A 26,309-nucleotide genomic window follows, 5' to 3' on the forward strand; every position below is an offset into this window, starting at 1 on the left:
TCCTGGTCCATTCGATCAAGATACATTCGAATTGACCTCCAGAGCCACGGCCATGTCTGTTGCCATGCGTCATCTGGCATGGCTCAGAGTATCAGAGCTTGATGTTAACCATCAGGATCGCCTGGCTAATGCTCCATGCCTAGGCGATGAGCTTTTTGGCGAATCCATGGACTCCACCATGCAAAAATTATCTGCCCATGAAACTCGCTGGGATACTCTTCTAAAAACCAAAAAGAAGACTCCACCTACCTGGCCTTTTCGGCAGCAATCGGCCTACCAACGCCGTTTCGTGGCTCGTCCTTTACCATCGGCTCCTCAACAGCCTAGGCGTCAGCGCCAGCAGCAACGGCAAACTCCTAGGCCAACACAGCAGCAACAGGTGAAGCCTCCTCCACCACAGAAGTCTACCCAACCCTTTTGACTTCGTTCTCCAGGGCATAGCCAGTGTTCTACCATCTGCCCATCTTCCCCAACCCATAGGAGGTTGTCTTACTTTCTTCATCAGCCGTTGGGAAATTATCACCTCGGATCAGTGGGTCCTCAACATCATCCGCCACGGCTACTCTCTCAATTTTCAGACTCTTCCTGCCCAAAGTCTACCAAGAGAGTCTGCTTTGAACACTCCTCAGTCTTCCCTCCTTCTTCAGGAGGTTCAATCCCTCCTCCTTCTGAACGCCATAGAGGAAGTTCCTCTAGATCAAAAGAGGCAGGGATTCTACTCCCGTTACTTTCTAGTCCCCAAAAAAACAGGAGATCTCAGATCCATTCTCGATCTTCGTGATCTCAACAAATGCTTGGTCAAAAAAAAATTCAGGATGCTTTATCTGGCCACTCTTTACCCTCTTCTCAATCAAGGCGACTGGCTATGCTCCCTCGATCTCAAAGAGGCATACACTCACATTCCGGTCAATCTGGCCTCCAGACAGTACCTCCGCTTCATGATCAATCACTGTCATTACCAGTACAAGGTGCTACCCTTTGGTCTTGCCTCCTCTCCAAGAGTGTTCACCAAATGTCTGATTGTGGTGGCTGCTTTTCTACGCTCTCACCACCTGCAGGTTTTTCCTTACCTGGACAATTGGTTGATCAAGGCCACTTCCTCTCAGACAGTGCTCCGGGCCACCAACCAGACCATCCTTTTTCTACAACTCCTGGGGTTCGAGATCAATCTACCCAAATCCCATCTCATCCCCTCTCAGAGACTTCAATTCATAGGAGTGGTTCTGGACACAGTCCTCATGAGAGCGTTCCTGCCGTCCAACTGCATTCAGGCTCTTCAATATCTCTGTCAGCAGGTGCCTCCACAACGTTCCATCTCTGCCAAGCAAATGATGATACTCTTGGGTCACATGGCCTCGACAGTTCATGCCACCCCCTTTGCCCGTCTTCACCTGCGCACTCCTCAATGGACCTTAGCTAACCAGTGGTCCCAGGCGATGGATCCTTGCTCACGGCACATATTTGTGGCATCATCTCTTCGTCAGTCTCTGCAATGGTGGTTGATATCCTCCAATCTCTCCAGAGGTCTTCTGTTCCATCTACCTCCTCATCAACTAGTCATCACCACCGACGCCTCCCCTTATGCATGGGGAGCTCATTTGAACGAGTTCCAAACTCAAGGCCTTTGGACAGCCCAGGAAAAGAAGCATCACATCAATTTCCTGGAACTCCGAGCGATGTTTTATGCCCTCAAGGCTTTCCAACATCTTCTCTTTCCTCAAGTTCTACTACTGTGCACAGACAATCAAGTTGCGATGTACTACATCAACAAATAGGGTGGGACAGGTTCTCGCCTTTTGTGTCAGGAAGCCCAGAGGATTTGGTCTTGGGCCACGGATCACCAATTATACCTGAAAGCTATCTACATTCAGGGAGAGCAGAATTCCTTAGCGGACAATCTCAGCAGAATTCTCCAACCTCACGAGTGGACTCTCGATCCTTTGACCCTACAGTCCATTTTCGCTCAATGGGGCACTCCTCAGATAGACCTCTTTGCAGCTCCTCACAATCATCAGCTGCCCCTCTTCTGCTCCAGACTCTACACTCCTCACCGTCTGGCAGCGGTTGCATTTCTCCTGGATTGGTCCAATCTGTTCCTGTATGCTTTCCCTCCTCTGCCTCTCATGTTACGAACCTTGTTCAAGCTCCAGAGGGAACAAGCCACCATGATTCTCATCACTCCACGGTGGCCCAGGCAACATTGGTTCTCCCTTCTACTTCAACTCAGTTCCAGGGAGCCTATTCTTCTTCCACTGTTTCCTTCTCTGCTTACACAGCATCAGGAGACCCTTCTGCATCCCAACCTCCAGTCTCTGCACCTGACAGCTTGGTATCTCTCGGGCTGAATTCAACTGATCCTCTTCTGTCTCAGCCCGTTCGTTCCATTCTTGATGCTTCCAGGAAACCGACCACTCTGCAATGTTACCATCAGAAGTGGACACGGTTTTCTTCCTGGTGTCTTCTTCATCATCATGATCCCACTTCCCTTACAGTGGAGACCTTGTTAGACTATCTTCTTTCTTTGTCTGACTCTGGTCTCAAGTCTACTTCCATCAGAGTCCATCTCAGTGCTATTGCTGCTTTTCATGAACCAGTTCATGGGAAACTTCTCTCAGCTCATCCTTTGGTTTCCCGATTCATGCGGGGTCTTTTCAATGTGAAACCACCTCTTAAGACTCCTCCTGTAGTCTGGGATCTCAATGTGGTTCTCTCCACCTTAATGAAGCCTCCGTTTGAACCTTTGGCTACAGCTCCTTTCAAGTTCCTCACTTGGAAAGTGGTCTTCCTTATTGCTCTTACCTCTGCCAGGAGGGTCAGTGAGCTCCATGCACTAGTTGCGGATCCACCTTTTACAGTCTTTCATCATGACAAGGTGGTTCTACGTACACATCCAAAGTTTCTCCCTAAGGTTGTCTCTGAATTCCATCTCAACCAATCCATTGTTCTGCCTGTCTTCTTTTCGAAACCTCACTCTCATTCTGGAGAACAGCTCTGCATACTTTGGACTGTAAGCGGGCTTTAGCTTACTATTTAGACCGTACTAAGCCCCACAGATCATCTCCTCAACTCTTTCTGTCCTTTGATTTGAATAAATTGGGACACCCCATTTCTAAACGTACGTTGTCCAATTGGCTTGCAGCGTGCATTTCATTCTGTTATACTCAGTCCGGACTGACACTGGAAGGTTCTGTCACGGCCCATAGAGTTCGAGCTATGGCAGCATCTGTAGCTTTCCTCCGTTCCACTCCTATTGAGGAAATCTGCAAGGCTGCTACTTGGTCCTCAGTTCATATTTTTACATCTCACTATTGTCTGGATGCATTCTCCAGACAGGATGGACACTTCGGCCAATCTGTTTTAGAAAATTTGTTTTCCTAATGGCCAACCTTCCCTCCATCCCTCTTTTTTGTTAGCTTGGAGGTCACCCATCAGTCAAGAATATGCTGCCTGCTTGTCCTGGGATAAAGCACAGTTACTTACCGTAACAGGTGTTATCCAGGGACAGCAGGCAGATATTCTTGCGTCCCACCCACCTCCCCGGGTTGGCTTCTTAGCTGGCTTATCCTAACTGAGGACCGTGCGCCTCCATCGGGCGGGAAGGCACTCGCGCGTGCGCGGTGCGGCCTGCTAGAACTTTCCAAGTTCTTAGAGTGCAATCACTCTAAAATTGTCCGTACCGGGGCTCCGTCGGTGCCGTCACCCATCAGTCAAGAATATCTGCCTTCTGTCCCTGGATAACACCTGTTACGGTAAGTAACTGTGCTTTTTCTGAAAGTTTTGCAGTCTGGGGTCGTGATTAGTAGATTGAAGAATTGGTGGTCTAGTTTTGCTGCCTGTGTGGCTAGAAGGCCATCGTACAGTTTTTTCTGTTTGATGTCTCTGATTGGAGGGTATGTGAATGATGTCTGGGTTCTCCTGTGTCTGGTTGTGGTAGTTTGGATTCAGCTTGGAAAAGAAACGGCTGAGGGGAGATATGATTGAAGTCTACAAAATCCTGAGTGGAGTAGAGCGGATACAAGTGGATTGATTTTTCACTCTGTCAAAAATTACAAAAACTAGGGGACCCTCAATGAAGTTACAGGGAAATAATTTTAAAACCAATTGGAGGAAACTTTTTTTCACTCAGAGAATAGTTAAGCTCTGGAACGCATTGCCAGAGGTTGTGGTAAGAGCAGATAGCGTAGCTGGTTTTAAGAAAGGTTTAGACAAATTCCTGGAGTAAAAGTCCATAGTCTGTTATTGACAAAGACAGGGGGGAAGCCACTGCTTGCCCTGGATTGGTAGTATAGAATATTGCTACTCCTTGGGTTTTGGCCAGGTACTCTTGACCTGGATTGGCCACCGTGAGAATGGGCTTGATGGACCATTAGTCTGACCCAGTAAGGCTATTCTTATGTTTTTAGAGGCTCTTTGGCCACTCACCCAGATGTTGTCCAGTTTCTGAGGGGTGCTCTGAGACTTTGACCCATGCTGCAGCTTCCCTGTCTGACTTGGAATCTCAATCTTGTGCTCCGGTCTATGGCTTATCTGCCTTATGAGTCTTTGGAGCAAGCGTCCTTGATGGATCTCACCTTCCACCCAATGTGCGGTGGCAGCGGCCATAAAAGCAAACAAGTTGCTAGGAATTATTAGAAAAGATTTGGTAAATAAGACGAAGAATGTTATAATGCCTCAGTATTGCTCCATGATGCGACTTCACCTTGAGTATTGTGTTCAGTTCTGGTTACCATATCACAAAAAAGATATAGCGAAATTATAAAAGGTTCAAAGAAGAGCGACCAAAATGATAAAGGGGATGGAACTTCTCTCATATAAGGAAAGACTAAAGAGGTTAGGACTCTTTTTGAAGGTTGCCACAGGAACTTGCAGCAGCCGTTTTTCACTAAAGAGACTGCCAGGCAGGAGAGTAGAGGGATCACTCCGCCCCGTCTCACCACTGGACTACTGGGGACCTACAGTAGGCCTTCTGGGGAGGGAAGAGAAGAGGAGGGGCAGGCTGGTTAGCTAGTTGCACAAAGTCGCTGGGAGGGAGGGATTGACGGTAGCTCCGGCTCCCTGCACCACTTGACCTCTAGGGCAGTACTGGAGGCCCTCAGTGGGTCTGGGAGGGGGTGGGTATGAGAAGGGGGTCGGACTGGATGTCTGGCTGCTCCACTGGCACTGGCAGTACTAGAGGGCCAAAGTGGGTCCGGGAGAGGGGGGCAGACTGGCTCTCTACACTACTGGACCACCAGGCCAGTACTGTTGGCCCACAGTGGGTCTGGGAGGAGGGGGCCCGAGAAGAGGGGCCGGGACCGGCTGTCTAGCTGCTCCACTGGACCACCAGGGCAGTACTGGAGGTCCACTGTGGGTCCGGGTTGGGGGGGCACATTGGCTTGGCTGGCTGCAGAGCTGGCAGAAAGGACACCAGGGGAAGGGAAGAGGTGTCGCTTCTGCCCCGGTACATGAATATAAATCATCAGTTTATATTCGAGTCAACCTTTTTACCTCCCTTTTGGGGAGAAAAATGTTACCTTGGTTTATATTCGAGTATATAAGGTACTTTTAAAACCAATAGGAGGAAATATTTTTTCACTCTGGAACGCATTGCCCGAAATAGTGATAAGAGCAGTTAACGTAGATGGTTTTAAAAAAAGGTTTGGACAAGTTTCTGGAGGAAAAGTCCATAGTGTGCTACATGGGGGAAGCCACTGCTTACCTTGGAATTGGTAGCATGGAATGTTGCTGCTATTTGGTTTTCTGCCAGGAGCTTGTGACCTGGATTGGCCACTGTGGAAACAGGATACTGGGCTAGATGGAGAAATGGTCTGACCCAGTATGGCTTTTCTTATGTTCATATGAATTAAGTGGAACTCAGCACCACTATCCATTTAGATGGGAATACCTGTAGAATAATAATTTAAAGGGCACTATGTAACAATCATTTTTATACTTGTAGTGGGGGAGGGGGCACCTAGATCTGACTTTGTTGCTCTGTGAAGATTAGATAGCATGATACCAAACTGGATGTTTAGCATGTAGGCCAACATATCTTTTTGCTGAATTCAGACTCCATTTTTTCACTGTTAAAATTACACTCTGATAGAAGGTAAATGTTACCCCTAAATCTATAAGTTAGAGCTTCATTAGCAACTTTTTTTATTTACAGAATAACAGATCCGTGGTGAATATGTAGACTGGTTAGTATAAGATTAGCTTTTTAGATTTATTACATCTGAAGACTCGGGAGAAAATTATCAAGGTCCATATTTTTCAAACATTTGATTAAAGCTGGCACCTAGTGAATGCCTACGTTACAATTATTACAGTTCTGACATTAACAGAGGTTCATTTTATGTCAAGTAGCCTTTAAAAATACTTTATTTAATATACATAATAGTCTTTAAAACATTGATGTTATTTAACTTTGGATATCAATTTTTGAACATTGATTGTTCCTCCCTCTTAGTCTTCATCTGTGTTTGTTTTAAGATTGGCTTATATTAGTTTCTTTTTTTGTGTCTCTTCATTGGCAGAGCTTTTATCTCAGTTATCGGGAGTGAGACGGTCTGCAGGAGGACAGCTAAACTCCTCTGGCCCTTCTGCCTCCCAGTTGCAGCAGCTGCAAATGCAACTTCAGTTAGAACGACAGCAGGCGCAAGCAGCACGGCAGCAGCTGGAGACAGCCCGCAATGCAACCAGACGCACTAATGCAAGCAATGTTACCACCACAGTCACACAATCTACAACAGCAACTAACACATCTAACACGGAAAATAGTCAGCAGACGATCCAAAATTCCCAATTTCTCCTTACGAGGTAGGTAGGGCTTTTTTTTTACATCCCTTATTGGTTTGTTTAATTTTTAATCAGTTTTATGACATTACTAATTCTTTTCTCTCATTTTCTATAAATCATAGTTGAGATATCCTTATTAAAAGCACCAGTGTATAAAATCTTGTTCATCACCGTTGAGATAAAAAAATCAATATAGAGAAAGTACATATATGCAAGAGCCCTCAAGAAAAGTGAACAGTGGATCCTAGCACATAAAAGGGCTTCTACTTCAGGACAAGCAATAGCAATGTGAAAGATTCATGGAGATGGGGATGCAGCATATAGAGTTTCCTGTTCAAATATTGGGTTACAAAAGAAGTTGTGAGTTATGGGTTTATTGCATTAGATCCCAATGTATGGTCCCAAAAATTCTGAAGGTCTTTCAAGGGTTAAGTGGTAGTCCTTCCTTTGAAGTGGTGTATCCTTATCCTACAAATAAAAGAGAAAACATCCAGAGAAGTGGGGATGAAGAGAAAGACCTTTGTTAAGTATATTGTAGTGATTGTAGTGTAGCTCTTGATGTTTCGTACTGTTAGGTGCTAACAATAAGGAAAGCTGAAAAAAATCAGTAACTAGTACAGATCAGAGACCATTCTGAATCTCTTTACATTGTTGTGTTATTTACCCATAGAGAGCCTATGTTATAGTTCTTACTATAGTAGAATCTCAAGTTAACTGGAACTCTCACACAACCAGCAAAAAAATTGCCAGTGGAAAAAAAAAGTCCCCTGAAGCGGAAGAAGTCCTGAGCCGCAAACCCCCCCTCCCTCAAGCCCTGAAAAACTACAAGCGATGGCAGTCCTGAGCCGCGAACCCCACCTCCCCCCACCCTGAAGCACCAGCGTGGCAGCAGTCCTGAGCTGCAAACTTCCTCTCTCTCTCTTCCTTACACAAAGCGCAGCAGTCAGCAGGAGGCAGCCTCAAAGCAGACTACTCGCAGCCAGCCCCGGCAAGGCCTTTCCTCTGATGCGTTTGGGCTGGATGGGATACATTCCAGGGTACAGAGGAAGCTCAAAAAAATCCTGGCATGATCTCTTAAGGATTTATTTAATAAATCTTTAGAGATGAGAGAGGTTCTTTGGGTTTGGAGATAAGTTGATAATGATCAAATCGACAAATTAAAAAGTGATAAATCGCCTGGACCGGATGGTATACATCTCAGGGTACTAAAAAACTCAAACATGAAATTGCTGACCTGCTGTTAGTGATCCATAACCTGTTGCTAAAATCATCTATAGTACCTGAAGATTGGAGGGTGGACAATGTTACGCCGATTTTTAAAAAGGGCTCCAGGGGAGATCTGGGAAATTACAGACTGGTAAACCTCACTTCAGTGCCGGGCAAAATTGTAGAAACAATTATAAAAAATAAAATTGTGGAACACGTAGACAAACATGATTTAATGAGACGGAGTGGGAGAGAAATTAATTACCAAAGTGTTTGGTGAACAGGGTGGTTTTCAGAGACTTGTGAAAGGATGAAAGAGAACTAAAACTTCGCAAAAAAAGTGGAATATCATTCCAAAGTTGGGTGAACTTGAAGGACAGAGATTGACCAAAAGTTTTGGTTCTTTTGATACCTTTACTAGATGGACAAGATAGCTGAAATTGTTGATCGCCCCTTGCAAAAGAGAATCTATAAAGATTCCAAGATAGAGGGACTAACGGAGAGAAGATGCCAAAGAGAATTTTGAAAATTATACAGGCGCATTTGAACTGGACTCTAAAATACACGGGAAGCCACTGCAGATTATAAAGTAATGGTGTCACATGGTCAAACTTACATTTCCTGAAAATCAATCTGGCAGCAGTGTTCTGGATCAATTGTAATCTAGAAAGACAATTTTTTGTAATACCAAGAGAGAGGGCATTACAGTAGTCGATATGGGATAAAATAATCGACTGAACCAGAATGGAAAAATGTTGTTGATGGAAAAGATGTCTGACTTTCCTCAGCATACGCAGATTGAAAAAACATTTCTTGATCACAGAGCTAATCTGATCCTTAAAAAAGAGCGAAGAATCAAAAAGGACACCCAAAATTTTGGCAGAGAATTCGATTTGTAAGGAAGTTTCAGAAGCCATTACTACAGAACTAGGGAGATAGTCCAATTTCGGGCCAAGCCACAATAATTTTGTCTTGGATGCATTCAATTTCATCCGAACAGACTGGGCCCACGTTTGGAGTTTAGAGATGCAAAGATTAACTTTATGCACTAAATCAGTAGTGTCAGGCTCTATCTCTATCAGAATAAAAATGTCATCTGCATAAGTGAACAAAGTTTCATATGTGGACAACTTGAAAAGATTAAGGGTAGTCATGTAAAGATTAAATAAAATTGATGAGAGCGGGGAGCCCTGAGGAACTCCACAAGAAGATTGCCAGAAAGCAGATTACCTTCGAAATGAACTGAGTAAGAGCGGTATTGAAGATAGTGACTGAAGCCAGAAGGATGCTAGGCTGCATAGAGAGAGGTATATCCAGCAGAAAAAAAGAGATGTTGTACAAGGGCATCAACCCTTCACCCTCACCCAAGTTTGACTATTGAACACTTGGAGTAATGTGTTGAATTTTGGAGGCCATATCTTGCTAAGGACATAAAAAGACTTGAAGCAATTCAGAGAAAAGCAATGAAAATTGTATGGGGTTTGCACCACAAGAAGTATGAGGAGAGCCTTAATGGCCTGAACATGTACACCCTGGAGGAAAGGAGAGACAGGCATGAGATGCCTGGAATTCCCTCCCACAGGAGATGTGTAGATGAAAACAGTAACTAAGATGCGTTGGATAAACACAAAGGAATCCTATATGGAAGGCATGGAACCAAACTAGCTTAGCGATAATTAGATGGCAATACCAGTCATTAAGAAGCAAAGATAGTACTGGGAAAACTTCAATGGTCTGTGCTTTGATCATGACTGGACAGATTCAGCTTCAATAGTTGGAGAACAAGGCCAGTGCTGGGCAGATTTCTATGGTCTGTGCCCCTGTCGTGGCTGGAGAAATTTGAAAGGACTGGAGTGGGGCTTTGATTACAGTTTCAGTAGTTAAACAAGGCTAGAGCCGAGAAAACTTCTATGATCTATGCCTTAAAAATGGCAAGGACAAATCAAGATCAAATATGCATACACAGTGTTCTCCCCAGAAATTTTTTTTAGCCGGGTGGCACGAAAAAATAGCCGGACGGGACGGGGAAATATGTTGGTGCAAATTTGATGCTATGCAAATTAACCCTCCCTGCTTACAGTGAAGGAGTAGGAGTGGGGAAGAGGGTTGGCCCACGACCTGGAATGCTATGAAAGTTACCCCTCCCTGCTCACGATGAAGGAGTAGGGTAGGGGTGTCCAACTTTTTGGCTTCCCTGGGCCACATTGGACAAAAAAATTTTCTGGGGCCGCACAAACACCAACACTAGCTGATGAGCAAAAAAAAAAGGCTGAGCAGGTCCCAAATTTGCAATCACTAATATAGAAGATGTACGTATCTAATAATAAACTTTCATTAAAGGGACAATGTGGAGAGGAACCCAAAAAAGCAGTAATTCTTACCCTGACTGAGTGATCCTCCACGTACACCGCTGACAGTGGGAGCAGCCACAGGCTTCCGCATCCCCACTCTGATGAGCAGGGATACGCGTTCCTGGTTCTCCCATTTACTTCTATTACAGCTATGGTGAGCCTCTTCAGAGGTGAGCCTCATCAGAACGGGGATGCTGAATCAGCTGTCAGCAGCGCATGTGGAGGATCGTTTAATCAGGGTAAATATTACTGCTTTTTTGGGCCTCCTCCCTGCCCCCCCCCTTGGTTTTCATGTATGCATGAAAGCAGGGGCAGCTTGAGGATATTGCCTTTGGCTGCAAAGCTTGGAGATTTTGAGTTGCCAGACTGGAGGAAGATGTCTTCAGTTGGCAGGGCTTGGGAATCTCCACTAGCTCAAGTATTTATAAATTGCACTCAGGCAGGGAGAAACTTTGGTGCCCCTCCACTAATTTTGGGCTCCAGTCCCTCCCCCAAATCAGCTGTATATGACTAAGCCACTGAATACAAAAATAATTGTGATGCACATATCCTAAAGCTAACATATTCCAGTTAATAAATTCATAATAAAACAATTTTTTCTACCTTATTGTCTAGATGTTTTGTTTTTTCATCATCTTGATCCCAGTTTCTCTTTCTGCTTTTTGTCGATCTTCTACCAATTCTCTTTCCAATGTTTGCTGTCCAGTTTTTCTCCTCTTCTCAATACTGTTCCATTCTTTCCTTATGCCTGTCTCCAACGTATTGATTTTTCCCTTTAAGCCTTCTTAACTTTTTCTCTTTTTTGCCTCTGTCCACTCAAATCTTGCCTTCTTTCTTACCCTTCTTCTTTATAAATGTTCAGCTACCTCTCAATTCTCCATCTTCTCTCAGTCCCTAGCTCTCCTATTTCCCATCTCACTCCTTTCCCAGCCTCCTATTTCCTTCTATCTACTCCCCATTACCACATTTCTACCACTGTACTCACTGCTCTCTCACTCATCTTGTCATTTCCATTTTGACCTCATCCACATGGCTTACCACTTTCAGAATCCCCCTCCCTCTCTCCACTGGTCAGGCTGGAATTCCCTAACCCTTTCTTTCCATCTCCTGCCTAGCATCTTCTTATCCCAGCTCTCTTCCCTCCTACCCTCCCATGGATCCATCTCTCCTCCTCTATCTCCATGGTCCAACATTTTGCTCCCTCTCTTTTCTGTTTTCTTCTTCCCTCCCTCTTTGATGCTGAACAATGAAATGGAGGGGAAAAAAAGAGAGATGCTGCATCTCTGCCTTCCATCCACAGACCTAACATTTCTTCCTCCTTCCCATCCCAAGATCCAACTTCTCTCCCTTTCTCTTCCCAACTGACCCCCATCCAATCTCTCCCCCTGCCTGCCGTTCTCCCTTCAAATATCTTTTTCCCTCTTCCTCCACACCAATGCTATAAATTCTGTGCAGGGTATCAGGATTATGCAGGTAAGATGAACTAGACCATTTCTAGAATGCTTTTGAAGAGTTATCAAATGTATCTACAATTGATCTGGATCTCTAGAGCAGTGTTCCTCAACCTTTTGACACCTATGGACCGGTGGAAATAAAATAATTATTTGTGGACCGGCACCAGTCCACGGACCAGCAGTTGAAGAACACTGGGCTAAGTCATGGCCATCTCCACTCAATCTCTGCCCCAAACCCCGCCCCCATAATAGTACTAATTGTAACACCATTTGTTCCATTCATTTTTCATATAAACACATAATATAATTGTATTAACAACACATAATGCATAACTACAAAATTAAAATACACAAAGCACACCGTATGCTTTTTAATATTCATTCCTAAAACAACCTGCAAGCAGTACAACCCCAGACGAAAAGAAACAAATGCATTTCTTCCTGAACAGACAAATCAATAATTAAATTAAAAAAAACCAGACAAATCGATCACTAAATAAAAAAAATAAAAGCATTTCCCCTACCATTGTTGTCTCTCTCCCTCCATGTGCCTTGCCTTCTGGCCTGCCCCCCCGGTGTTATCTTTGGGCCGGTCCACTTTGCGATCAATGCAGCATCTTCGGGCCGGCTCCCTGAGTGCTGCATTGCACAAAGCTGTGGGCAGCAGCTCCTCGCATGCATCCCGCACCTCATCTGGAAGCCTTCCCTCTGATGTCGTGATGTCCTCAACACCCGATGTCGACACCACGTCAAAGTCAGCAGCACAATTGTCGCAACATTTGGTGTCAGCTGCCTTGGTACCGATGCTGACACCATCAAGAAAACAGACTAAGAAGGATTCCCATGTGTCATCTCGCCAAACGACGCCTGCATCTATAACATTGAGTAATTCAATGCATGCCAAATGGCGTCGATGGCAGTCTTGCTCTCTGTCATTAGAGGAAGTGTCATCGACATTGGGGTCACCAATGCTTTGACACCCTGTACCATTGGTACCGTCCATGGTACCGCAATCTACAATTAGGATCAACTGTGAGAGCTGCTTCAACAGGAGCTAGCAGCGATGCTTCAAGCCCTAACAAACCAACTGCTGCACCGACTCTTTCAGTACTGGCCCAGCCCGAGCATGAAGTGTATCTAGATTTTCAGAAAGCTTTTGACAAAGTTCCTCATGAGAGGCTTCTGAGAAAATTAAAGAGTCATGGGATAGGAGGCAAAGTTCAGTTGTGGATTAGGAATTGGTTATCAGATAGAAAACAAGAGGGTAGGGTTAAATGGTCATTTTTCTCAATGGAGGAAAGTAAACAGTGGAGTGCCGCAGGGATCTGTACTAGGACCGGTGCTATTTAACTTATTTATAAATGATCTGGAAATTGGAATGACGGTAAAGTGATTAAATATGCAGATGACGCTAAACTGTTCAAAGTTGTTAAAACGCATGCGGATTGTGAAACATTGCAGGGACAGACCTTAGGAAATTGGAAGACTAGGCATCCAAATGGCAGATGAAATTGAATGTGGACAAATGCAAAGTGATGCATATTAGAAGAATAACCCAAATCACAGTTACTGGATGCCAGGGTCCACCTTGGGGGTTAGCACCCAAGAAAGGGGTCTGGGTATCATTGTAGATAATACAATGAAACCTTCCGCGCAATATGTGCGGCGGACAAAAAAGCAACAAGATGCTAGGAATTATTTTAAAAATGGATAGTTAACAAGACTGTATTGCTCCATGGTGCGACCTCACCTGGAGTATTGCTTTCAATTCTGATCTCCTTATCTCAAGAAAGATATAGCGGCACTAGAAAAGGTTCAAAGAAGAGCCACCAAGATGATAAATGGGATGGAACTCCTCTCGTATGAGGAAAGACTAAAGAGGTTAGGGCTGTAGTAAGATTTATGGTTGACTAATCAGTTACAATAATAAATACATGCCTGTTAAGCTTTCTAGGGAAGATATTATATAGAAAGGCCTTAATCATATATCAATCCTATAAATGTAAACAAATAAGATGAAGGGAAGATAGTTAATCATATATAATCAATTCTAATGTCATTCATAACTTTGAATAAAGGCCAAAATGGCATTTAATATAACAAATTGTTTATTGAAGATATCATAAATATCCAAATTATAATAAGAATGAGGTCTATTGACTATTACAAGAGCTAACCTTAAATATTTGAAAATAACAAATTCCTAAGTGTATAAAGTGCTTGTGCATGAAACCTAATTAATTAGTGTGTATAAAACCTAATTAATTGGTATACATAAAACCTAAAGAATTGATATAAGGAATGTGAATTTAAATATGAATATAAAGTTTATCAAAATTCATGAAAATATCGTTATAGGTGAAAAGAACAAAAGAGGCTAGAGAAACATGTTCATAGGGACTGCATATTACTTAGGTTCTCTTAGACCATGTAAATAAATTATAAAACTTTATACAGGGGTACCTCGGTTTATGAGTGCACCGGTTTGCGAGTGTTTTGCAAGACGAGCAAAACATTTGCAAAATCGGTGCCTCGGAAACCAAGCATGGCTCGATTTACGAGCACCCCCCCGGCAATCCGGCACCCCCCGTGCCTCAAACCGTCACCCCCCCCCCGCCACAATCCGACCCCCCCCGCCACGATCCGACCCCCCGACACGATTGAGCACCCCCCCGCCACGATCCGACCCCACCCGACACAATTGGTCACCCCCCCCGCCGCTTCTTACCCTCATCTGGGCACTCTTGAAAATCGGCCTTCTCCTCTGCTGCGAGTTCACGTTCTGAACGTGAACTCGCAGGCCTTGAGCATGCTCAGATGCTCAAGGCCCAGCAGAGGAGGAAGCCGATTTTCAAGAGTGCCCAGATGAGGGTAAGAAGCGGCGGGGGGGTGCCCAATTGTGTCGGGGGGGATGTCGGATGGGGGGGTGTGCCCAATTGTGTCAGGGGGGGGGTTGGATCGTGTCGGGGAGTGCCCAATCGTGTCGGGGGGTGGGGGTCGGATCATGGCGGGGGGGGGGGGTGCCGGTTCGAGGCAGGGGGGTGCCGGATCGCAGGGGGGGTGCCTGATCACGGTGGGGGTGCCTGATCGCAGGGGGGGGCCTTCAAGGGGAGCAATGCCGGTTCTCGGGGGGGGGGGGGGGGGAACGCATCAAAGCGAGTTTCCATTATTTCCTATGGGGAAACTCGCTTTGATAAACGAGCATTTTGGATTACGAGCATGCTCCTGGAACGGATTATGCTTGTAATCCAAGGTACCACTGTATGTAGAATAACTATCGTTTGATGAAAGAGGCAATGCTTAGCTTGGTATATGGTGGGACCTGCCACCATCAACATTGATACGATTAAGAAACTCCCGATGCCATTATTTTGTACAGGCGTTTCAACCTTAATACGGGTCTTCTTCGGGGGAATTTTTGAAACTGACGTTGCCTTGCTGTATCAAATATACAAAACTGATAGGGATGGAGTCCTCATATCCCTATATCATGGCTTATTTATGTTGGATGAGCAGCTGAAGAGCGCCCTTGTGTTGCTCGGCATAGGATGGAGGGGTGGGAGCTTCAGGCTTAGCCCCTCCACAGGCCTCTAGGGCTGGAGAAAGGCAGATGGTCCTGTCAGTGAGAATGAAATACCTTCTGGAGCCCCAGGACAGTGGTCCTGAGCACACTGTAAGGGTGTAGATGCTTCACAGCCCAAGGAAAGGTGACTGTTCCATCCTAGGGGGAACGGAGAGTTGCCCTATCAGGCCTTTACCCCAAAATTCATTAATTTCCTCTGTCAGGCTTATGCACACTGCAGAATGCCACCAGTTAGGCCCACTGGCGAGCACACCAGCGCACAGGCCTCTCTGGATACTCAGAGTGTTTCTTCCCTGAGAGTGGAGCCAGTTCTGGACTCTGATGGTCCGTTGGACAGGGACTTGGAGGACGAGGGACCTGATTTAATCCCTTTACTATCCCAAAGTGAGGCTTTCCTGGTGGGATTAGTAGCCTTCTATCTAGAGGACCAGGAGGAGGTATCGGCCATAGACCAGGGAGAGGATCCCTCCGTTTGCTGACTTTTAAAGCCCTATGCTTTTCTGGAGATCATTACTGAGTCCCTTTGAGAACTGAAGATAGACCCTCTGCAAACCCTGTCTTCCCAGTGTTTTCTTCAGAGCGGGGTCTGTGGAACCCAGACATAAGGATCCTAGTCTCAGAGCCCTGGGAGACCCCTAAAGGCTTCCTAGGATGGCTAAAACCATCTCATGAATCAGGAATTCCAACAAATGTTTGCTATGTCAAACATGGATTTCCTGGTAGCCTGGGTGATAAAATACACTTCCCTACCAAGTGATGGTGGCGTGGTTTTATAGGATCCACAGGATCACAGAGTGGATATGGTCCTCAGGAAGCAGTATGAGGCTCTAGCCTTAGGGATTAAGGTTGCAGCCACAGCCTCCTTCGTGGCACGTGCCTGTCATTCTAGACTACGAACTCAGAGCCCGACAGACTCTGGGCCCCTGCCTTAGCTTGTGTTGGCGGGAATAGATTAAATAGCAGATGCAATCTGTAATAGAGTCATAGGGAAAGCCTCAGCATTTTCAATCTATGCCTATCATATGCTCTGGATCCAACAATGGGTGGGTCATTCAACCTCTAAAGCAATGCTGAGCAGGCTCCCGTTCAGGGGACAGATGCTGTTTAGAAAGGCTTAGATGATCTTATGGCCAGTGTGCAAGATTGCCAACCATGATCTTTACCAGACAGCAGATTCCAAGCAGCCAGAGGCCAGAGCTAGGGGTCCTTTCAAGGGTCTTGACGCTCTCACCAGTACTACACAGGAGCCTGTGCCCAGAGAGTCTTTCAAGGTTCCAGACAAATTCTCCAGGAACAGGAGGATCCAAGGTTCAGGTTCCCACTCCACAGTGCCAGCCACAATGACGCCAACCCTCACGTTGCCCCCTGAAGATTGGAGGTCGGCTCTGACTATCTGGAGACCTGGGGACAGATAATCAACAGCTGGGTCCTGGAGATTATCAGAGAAGGTTACAAGATAGAGTTTACATGTCCTCTTTCCAACTGGTTCATGAATTTGCCGGCAGGCTGGCCAGAGAAGGCAAAAAGAGTCCAAGCAACTTTGCAAAGGTTGCTAGATATTCAACTAAAGAAAAATCTCAACCCAAGTGATCAAAATATACAATATAACACCCCTTATAGTAGATTCACTTAATCAGATCAGTGCATCTTACTACAATTTCTTCCCCTAATTCAGGAAAAGGCCTCAGAAAAGGAGCCTACGCACAGTCTTATCATAGACCGAGATGATCCGCGTAGTTTATACTGCTCCAAGCTCCAGTCATCGGCCACAAAAACCTGAATGCTTTATTCACATTTTTTAGTTTTTATCTTATCTGTTAAATATCTTCTTAATATACAAGCTTCTTTATTTCTTTACCAAAACTTGTTCAAATTACTATCCCAAGCAAGCAAAAAACATTTAAAATGCACTTCTCCTTTACTTAGAGAAAATTTACAGTTATTTTACTTATCTCAATCGCTGTATGCCTCTCACTCAGCGCTGAGTGAGAGGCATAACAGAGCACCATCAAAGCACCATCCCGAGTGGAAGGAGAAAAGACAGTAGCGGCAGTTGTGAAGGCGTTGCAGAGCTTGTGTTGGATTGTGAACTTTCAAAAGAGCCACCTGGTTTTAACACAGTCCCTGGAATAACTGGAAGTCTTATTCAGCATGACAGAAGGCTGAGTCTTTTTTCCAGAAGCATGCAAACAGAAGTTTCATGGTCAGATCACAGACCTGTTGGCCAAGCCAAATGTACAACGCTGTGTATGTCTAGCTGCGCTATAGAAATAAGTAGTAGTAGTAGTACTGCATGACATTACCTTCAAATCCTTAAGTCAGTGGTGTCCACAATAGAAGTGGTGCCCTGGTCAAAGGTGTACATGTGCCTCCTCCAGGTTGCCTTATTGTCTCGCTGGTCACCTCAGAGAGATTCCCTGCAAATTCTGCTCCCCTGGAGAGAGACAGCCAAATGCAGCATGAGCTTATGGCTCCACCCACCGTCTCTAGTGAAGAGGATCCTGTTTTGGGTTGATTCATGGGTTGTTTTGACGACTGATGTCAGCTCATTCAGTTGGGGAAGTCATTGCAGTGGAATCTTTTCTGAGGCAACTATTAGATTATTTTTATTTAATTTTCTTTTGTTTTTTTTGTTTTTAATGGCATTCCTTTCTTTTTAATTTTTATAAACTGTGCTGATGCTAAAATGAAGTGCAGTTAAAAAGTTTAATAAGCATAAACACCAGGTCAAGGTTAATGGACTCCATCACAGTGGAAGTGGTCTGTCAACAGCCTGGAGCTACGAGCGATTTGTCTGGTGCTGCACTACTTGTAGTCGTTGCTGGAGGGGCAAAGCAGTCAGAGTCTTCTCCAAAAATGCCACTTCAGTGTCCTATGTCAACAAACAGGAAGGCACCAAGAGTGCTCCACTTCGGCAGGAGGCAAAAGCATTATTCTGTTGGATAGAAACTCGCCTGCAGATGATCTCTGCAGCACATGTGGCCAGAATGGACAATCAAGCAGATTATCTCAGAAAAAAGACATTAGATGCGAGAGATAGGTCATTATCTCTGAAAGCATTCCAGGCCATTGTGAGAAGATGGGTTGTCTGATGTTTGACCTCATGGTGATTGCAAAGAGTAAAAAGGCAAATTGCTTCTTCAGCCAAAGATGCCCAGAAGTGCAGGGCTAGATGGCCTGGTTTGACCATGGCTAGAGACTGTAAGTATTCCTCCACCACCCCCAATCCATGATAGGCTGGGTGATCTGCCAAATAACACATCACATAGGAACAGTAGTCCTTGTAGCACCAGATTGGCCCAGACACCTGTGGTATGCAAATCTCGTACAACTACAAAAGGAGCAAAGTCTCAGACTCCAGGTGCATCCAGACTTGCTCTCACAGGGGGCAATTGCCCTAAAAGATCCAGGACGCTTTGGTCTTACAGTATGGCTCTTGAGCGTGCTATACTAGTCCAAAAAGGATATTTGGAAGTAGTTATTGCTATTCTTCTTGGTGCCAAAAAGCCAATGATTGTTTCAGCGTATGTTAAGGCATGGGAGAAAAGTTAGAGCTGGGCAATGCCCCCATCTCTTCGGTACTGGCGTTCCTCCCAGAGGGCCTTGACAAGGGATTAGCAGTGGCATCCCTTAAAGGTCAAGTAACAGGGCTCTCATGCTTTCGGGGCCAAGAGAAGAGAGCTTCGCTAGCGGCCCTGCTGGACATAGGTTTTTGAAAGGTGCCTTGAGATTATGACTCCTAATTTGAGACTCGTTATAGTTTGAGGGATTCAGCAGAGCTCAGTATGAGCCCTTACAGGAAGCCTCCTTCATGGATCTTTTGGTCAAAGTGGTCTTCTTGGTGACAATTACTTCTGCCAGGAGAGTCTCAGAATTGCAGGCTCTGTCATGCAAAGAGCTGTTCCGCAGGACCACAGTAGTGAGAGTGATCTTGCATATGGTTCCCTGAAGGTTGATTCGACATTTCATGTCAACCAAGAGCTTAGGTTGCCAGCATTTCACCCCACATGGTCTAAGAAGAAAGACAGGGTCTTAAAGGTTTTGGATATCAGGAGAATCCTATTGTGCTACTTGGAGATGACCAATGAGTTTCAACTCTCAGATCATTTTTTTGTGTTAATCAGGCATGGCAGACTCGCTTCCAAGGCCACCTTCTCTAGATGGATTTGTAAAGCGATATCCTCTGCATACATACATTGTGGCAAACAACAGCCTATCTTGTTGAAGGTGCATTTGACAAGGAGTAGCCTCCTCTTGGGTGAAAAGAGTTGTAGATCAGTGACCTGGTCCTCCCTTCATACTTTCACCAAATTCTACAGGATGGATGTTGCAGCACAGTAGGATGCCATTTTTGAGTCTTCAGTACTACGTTCAGGCTCATCTCTCCCAACCTAGACTTTGGGGACTGCTTAGGTACGTCCCTGTGGTTCAGCATATTATCCCTGTTGCACTGGAAAAAAAATTAGGTTCTTATCTTGATAATATCTTTTCTAGTAGTTAGGGATGGTATGCTGAACCTCACGCTCAGCAATTTATCTGATGTGCCTGCTTTCTGACTCAAGCTTAATGGTCAGCTCCATAGCTAAGATTTTACTGTCAGACTATTGGCTTCTGAAGAGTTTGTATATAGGATTACAAGGGAGGGAATGGTTAACCTTTTTTTTCCTTCTCTTCCTATATTTTAAGTTCTTGTAAACCGTGCCGAGCTCCACAACATCCGTGGAGATGATGCGGTATATAAACTTAAGGTTTAGTTTAGTTTAGTTAAGCTCCATAAATGTTTGGGCTGGTTGTTTCTCGCTTTCCTTAAATTTTCTTACAGTCATTGTTCCTCTCAGAGGCATGTTACTGTTTAAATTCATCTGAGCAGATCAGACCCTTGTTTCAGGGAGTTCCCCATACCCCTCCTTCTCTTCTCTTCTTCTGTATGGCTGTCGCCAACTTTGGTATGAATTGAAGAGGCAGCAGAGACGATGGAGAAGGAGGAGGAGTTGAAAAGATGTGATTGACATCTTCTGCAGTATGCTCGCGAACATAGATGGACAACTCTGTGGTTCAGCAAAACATCCCTATATACTGAAAAAGGTATTATCAAGGTAAGAACATAATCTGAGTATTTGTTAATGAAACATGGTGTTCCTCAGGGTTCATCTCTTTCTGCAACATTATTAAATATTTTTCTTATACCTCTTTGCACATGTTGAAATCTCTGGGAGTTGAATATCGTCTTTATGCTAACGATATTCAGTTTGTATTTAAGATTTTGCCAAGTCATGCTGAAACATTAGATTTTTTTATTTTTCTTTGGATAAGATTAGTAACTGATTGGATGATAATTGTCTCAAACTTTTTTATGTTTGTTGAAATCTGCCTAGAAATGTTGATAGGATGGAATATAAATTTTTTTTAAAATAAATCTTTTTTTTGACCCAGTCATGTTTCACTTTCACTATTCTCAAGTACCTTCTTCGCCTCTCAGATTCTGGTCTCCAAACCAATTTGGTTTGGGTACATCTTAGTGCTATCAGTGCATTCCACTCTCCTTTGAACAAGAAATCTCTATCTTTCATCCCTTAGTTTCCAGATTCATGAAAGGACTTTATCTAAGCCACCTATGAAGCCTCTGCCTGTTGACTAGGGTCTTAACATAGTTATGTCTTCTCTTATGACATTTCCCTTTGAGACACTCAGAACTTGCTCATACATCTCACTTGGAAAGTTGTTTTCCTCATTGCCTTCATATCTGCACACCAAGTGAATGAACTTCAAGCACTTGTGTCTGATTCTCCCTATACAAGAATTTACCATGACAGAGTAGTGTTTCAAACTCAGTGGCCAAATGGTTAGAACAGCTGCCTTAGCACCCTAAGGTTGTGATTTTGATTCCCACTGCAACTCCTTTTGACTCTGGGCAAGTCACTATATATAAAATAAGTACCTATCTAAAATATGTAAACAGCTTTGATTATGTAAATCACACAGAAAAAGTGGTATATCATGTCCCATCCTCTTACCCATTATCTAAAATACCTCCCTAAAGTTGTCTTGGGAGTTTCACCTCAACCATTCCATAGTACTGCCTGTTTTCTTTTCAAAACCACATTCCCATCCTGGAGAAGTAGCTCTTCACACATTGGACTATAAATGTGCTCTGGCATACTACCTAAACTACACTAACCCTCATAGAGGATTCTCCCAACTCTCTGTGGCTTTTGATCCTAACAGACTTGGAGTTCCTGTTACGAAGGGCGCCATTTCTACTTGCCTTGCGGACTGTATTTCGTCACATATACTCAGGTTGGGCTCATGTTACAAGGTTGTGTAACAGCCCACAATGTCCAAGCTATGGCTGCTTTGTAGCTCATTTTTGCTCCGCTTCTATTGTGGACATCTGCAAAGCAACTACAAGTTCCTCGATCTATACGTTCACCTCTTACTACTGTTTAGAGCAAAACTCCAGGAGGGAGAGTCAATTTGAACAAGAAGGCAAAATCTTTTTAATTCCTGAGCACCAACATTCCCATCAACCCTACTGGGTTTCTCCGGGATCATATTGACATATCCATTATCCTTGTCCATAGACATGATTCTAGCAGTTTGGGAGTCCCACATGTGAGAATATAATGCTTGCTTGTCCTCAGAGAAAGCAAAGGTACTTACCTACCTATAGCAGGTGTGCTCCAAGGACAGCTGGCATATATTCTTACAACCTGCCCACCTCCCCTAGTTGGCTGCGGGAACTTGAGGCAGCCATTTTTGATACTGGGTCTGCACGGGGCAGGAACATAGGAAGATTGCTACTGCCCTGCTTCACTGCTACACCACTAGGGCTTTAAAGGTAAGCTTTGGAGGCAGGAAGGAGGCTGCTTGTTTGGGACTCGCAAATAAATTAATCATTCAGTGTCTGTCTGAAATGTCTTTGTTATAATATTCCTTTCTTGGATTTTTAATGTTTTCCTCCACATATTGAACAGTTCACTGTTTAATTCTTTTGTATTTAGAAGATGCTAAAATCCCCAACTCTGTCTGAATCTTGCAAAATGCTTTCTTCTGATCAGATGTTCTTGCATGTAAACTGACAATGCACTGTTTCTATTTACATTTTGCTTGCTACTTCTAATAGTGCTTCTTTGGCTTTGGCCTGTTAACCTTTGGCTTCTGGCTCTTTGCTTGAATATAACTAGGCCCTTCCTGATCCTCATTGTGAGATTTCACAAATTGCTTTTTACTTTTATTTTTCTTTTCCCTTTTTGCATAGGTTAAATGATCCTAAAATGTCAGAGGCAGAGCGTCAGTCAATGGAAAGTGAGCGGGCGGATCGTAGTCTGTTTGTCCAGGAGCTTCTACTGTCCACGTTGATGCGGGAAGAAAGCTCATCCTCTGATGAGGATGACCGGGGGGAAATTGCAGATTTTGGTGCTATGGGCTGTGTAGATATTATGCCTTTAGATGTTGCATTAGAAAACCTAAATTTAAAAGAGAGTAATAAAGGAAATGAGCCTCCACCACCTCCTCTTTGATGACGTCCCACTTTGCAGACAATGTCCTCTGTGCTGTAACTGCCAATGAAAGTGGACAACAACTATCTTTGGGTTTGTTTTGGTGATTGTAATTTCAGGTCTGTCACTCTTGTTACATTGTGTACATTCAAAAGAGAGAGAGAAATATGATAATCAATTCCACTTAACTCATTTTTACTTCTAGCAGGTAAATGTAGGTAGCAGTGCCAGAGGCAGCCTCTGCTTCCTGTTTCTTGACATACAAACGGCTCTCCTAATATTCCACATTCAAACTGAAGAGGAAAAGCAATGAAAAATCCTAATGAAGCTGCTGTGTGTATTTATGAATATTAATGAATAAAAACTGCTTGGATGGTTTACCTTAACTACTGCATGAGGTTTTTTGCAGCGTGCATGAGTTTTAGTGACTTTGTCATTAAAAACAATAAAATATTAAATACAAGGAATAGTACTATAAATCCCAAGGCTTTCCTAGACATTATTCAAAGGTTACACAAAAGCAGAAACAATCTTTACTGTCAGCTCACAACCATTAAGTAGCTTTTGAATAATGTTTAACTAAAACACTTATGTGCTCAGAGCACATATAGCAAGCTCTGCAGTGGCATAACCATATTATTTGCAGGGGGGTACCATTTTGCTGTCTGTGACTATAGCATTGTCCTGTTAGTTCATCCACTTTCATGTGGTATTCAGACTTGCTTTTTTAATACTGTATAATGACAGAACAGTGACGCCTCTGTCAGAAACTCCTAAAAATGGGCTGTTGGTGTGCCCAGAAATCAATCCTGTTCATCTTTGTTTAAAGGTTTTTCTTTCCTAAGGATGTTTAAAAATTTTTCAGACTGTTAAGCGTGTTTTATTCGGGTGTAAATTGATTCATTTATTCATTGTTTAAAAAAAAAGCAACAAAAAACCTGGATTATGTTGTCTTAGTTTTAAAAGCCTTCCCATTCTCAATCATATTTTTGAGTCCTTATTTAAGTTTTTGTTTCATAGTTTGCAGAGTCTTGTCCAGACTAGGAGAGCTTAAGGATTTTGAGTTCCCAGATTTTGCCAGTCTATTACAAATGAATTCTTAATGCTAACACTAGCAACAATTGTTTGTTTTAATGATTATTCATTTTGGCTTAAAAAAGTAAAGCCTTTGATTGAATCATGCCACCTACATGCCTATACTATAATCTGTGTATAAAAAATGAGATGTACAGTGGGGTATTTTGTTCAAAGACTTTCATAATAGCCCCAAGGTAGGAACAGCAGGATTTTTTTGGAATGTAAAGTTAGAATATAAATACAATAAATAAAAATACACACAAGCTTCTGATGAATTTAAAACTAGGCTTGCCATAATCATGTCTTTCATTTTTTTCCACCTCACTCCCCTTTATAGCTCTTTTTTCTTCCATTTCAACGATGTTATAAACATCTTAGAATTTAAATTACAAATTTCTGCATCAAATGGTGGTGTCTCAAAAGAACTGTGACAATGTAAACTAATCTTATAACCAAAAAAAAAAAGAAAATCATAAAAAAACCCATCTGGCCTACTACAGTGTTCTAGTTTCATTCCCATTTCCCTGATCTACATATCCATATACAATTAGCTTTGTTTTATTTAGTCTCTGCAACAAATATGTTTTAAATGAAATTTTATGCCAGTCTTCTGGTTATCCTAGCAGTTACCCAGTAAGTTTTTTAAAATTTAAATTTGGTTGTTGAGGATTTTTAAGCTGTAGCCTTTTCAAAACACATCTGCACATTACAGTACAACACACAGTTAAATAAAGCATTTTAAAGACTGTTGTTCAGTTGAATTTCTTTAGTGTCAGTAAATTGTCCAGATATTCCATAGTATATTTGTTTTAACCCTGGATTGGCTGCCAGTTTTGGAGTTTTAAATCTTTATGACAATGCATTATTTAAAAAAACAGTATTTTAAGAGTATGGATTGTGCAAAGGCCATAAAAGATTGACCTATTTATGTTGTATCTTACATTAGACACCTTTTAGAAGCAACTGCGTATTACACAGGTATGGAGGAAACTTTATCACAAAGTATTGATTAAAACAAACTCTTTATTGGTGTATATTATCATGTATCTCCAATTTCAAATGCTCACTTGGGGGTAGTTTCATTTTTCAAACCTTATTTTTGTAAGACCATCTTTCTCCTCGTAAATAGAGAACGCATTAAATATGTTACTTTTGGTGACTGCGAATGGACAAAATGAATGAAATTTTACTCTCATACCCCCGTTTTGTTTTTCATTTATTAAAGAAAAAGTTGACTATGAGGAAATGTGCACCTTAGTCACTGTTCATTCAAATTGTGTGTTACTGATAAGACTATGTCAGGATACCAAACTGTGGGTAGCGATCTGAAATTGGGGTTGTGATCTAGTTGGGTGCTCCATAGGACAACATCCTGCATCACCCAGGAGTCATGCACTTTCTAGTGCGACAGACACATTATTCCTGAACTTTTGGATAGTCAACCTGTTCCCACAATAATTTTTGTAGAGTGCCTCATTAACAGTTTTTTAAATCTGCCTCCCATCCCTCTGGGCTGTCCTCCAGTTCCTCAGTTGTCTCTCTACAAGCGAGATAGTAGGAGCTTGTCTTTTCTGCTCTTGTTTAGTTTTCCATTAAATTTGTGTTTACCGTTTGCAAGGCTTTTTCAGTGCTGCAGAAGATCCCAAGCTTGGGGCATCTTTGGCTGCAGGAGAGCACAGACTCTAAGGTCAGAGATCTGCTTCCAAGGGGCAGACTGCTTTGCTGTGCACCCACTTGGACAGTCTGCACTAACAATTAACAATTGGGGGCTCAGAGACCGATCCCTTGGGAGCAAGGCTTGCCCCAGGTTTTGTCTGCAATGGGCTTGAGCACAGAGTGGCTCCGTGACAGTTTTTCCAGGATCAAGGCCTATTGCTTTCCTCCCTCCATCTGTGAGTGCAAGGTTCCAGTGGTGGTTGATGTCTCCGACCGGTTCGTTGGGGCCCGAGAGATAGTCTGAAGAGATAGTCAAGATACCAGGCTTGTGTGAAGCAGAAGTTCTCCCTGTAAGCTCTCTGCAGCTTCCTGACCAGCATCTCCCAGCACATAGCATATCACAGTGAGTAACAGGATGACAGAATCATGGGGAGGGGGCTCTTTAAAAGTTTAGGGGAGGGAGTTGTGTTTGGGGGTTAGAGCTAGGGTCCCTTACCTCCAAAATCCCCAAATTGGTAGATTTTGGATCCCAGTGTAACTCCCCCAAGCCGTTACTGGTGCCAAAATGCTGCTGCAGCAGCCATCTTGGATTTCCCAATTTGACATTAAATGCCTCTATCTGCTTCATAGCACCTCATGCCAAGATACATTGGAATCATGCCTGATTTTCACTGGATGACCATCTAAGGATCATCTGTGTCCCAGG

The 26,309-nt window shown here is 43.5% G+C and overlaps 1 protein-coding gene across 2 annotated transcripts in view; it reads left to right on the forward strand.

Annotated features, from left to right (window-relative positions):
• Window positions 1-25,188, forward strand: part of KCMF1 (potassium channel modulatory factor 1) — a 182,484-nt gene extending 157,296 nt beyond the window's left edge. For both annotated transcript variants that reach the window (XM_033915495.1, XM_033915503.1), the window contains exons 6-7: window positions 6,516-6,798; window positions 22,630-25,188. In XM_033915495.1, coding sequence (XP_033771386.1) covers window positions 6,516-6,798; window positions 22,630-22,891 — 545 coding nt within the window. In that variant the 3' untranslated portion in view covers window positions 22,892-25,188. The remainder of the gene's footprint in view (window positions 1-6,515; window positions 6,799-22,629) is intronic.
• Window positions 25,189-26,309: the final 1,121 nt, after the last annotated feature.

The sequence above is a fragment of the Geotrypetes seraphini genome, chromosome 1 (assembly GCF_902459505.1).
Source record: "Geotrypetes seraphini chromosome 1, aGeoSer1.1, whole genome shotgun sequence".
Lineage (NCBI taxonomy): Eukaryota > Metazoa > Chordata > Amphibia > Gymnophiona > Dermophiidae > Geotrypetes > Geotrypetes seraphini.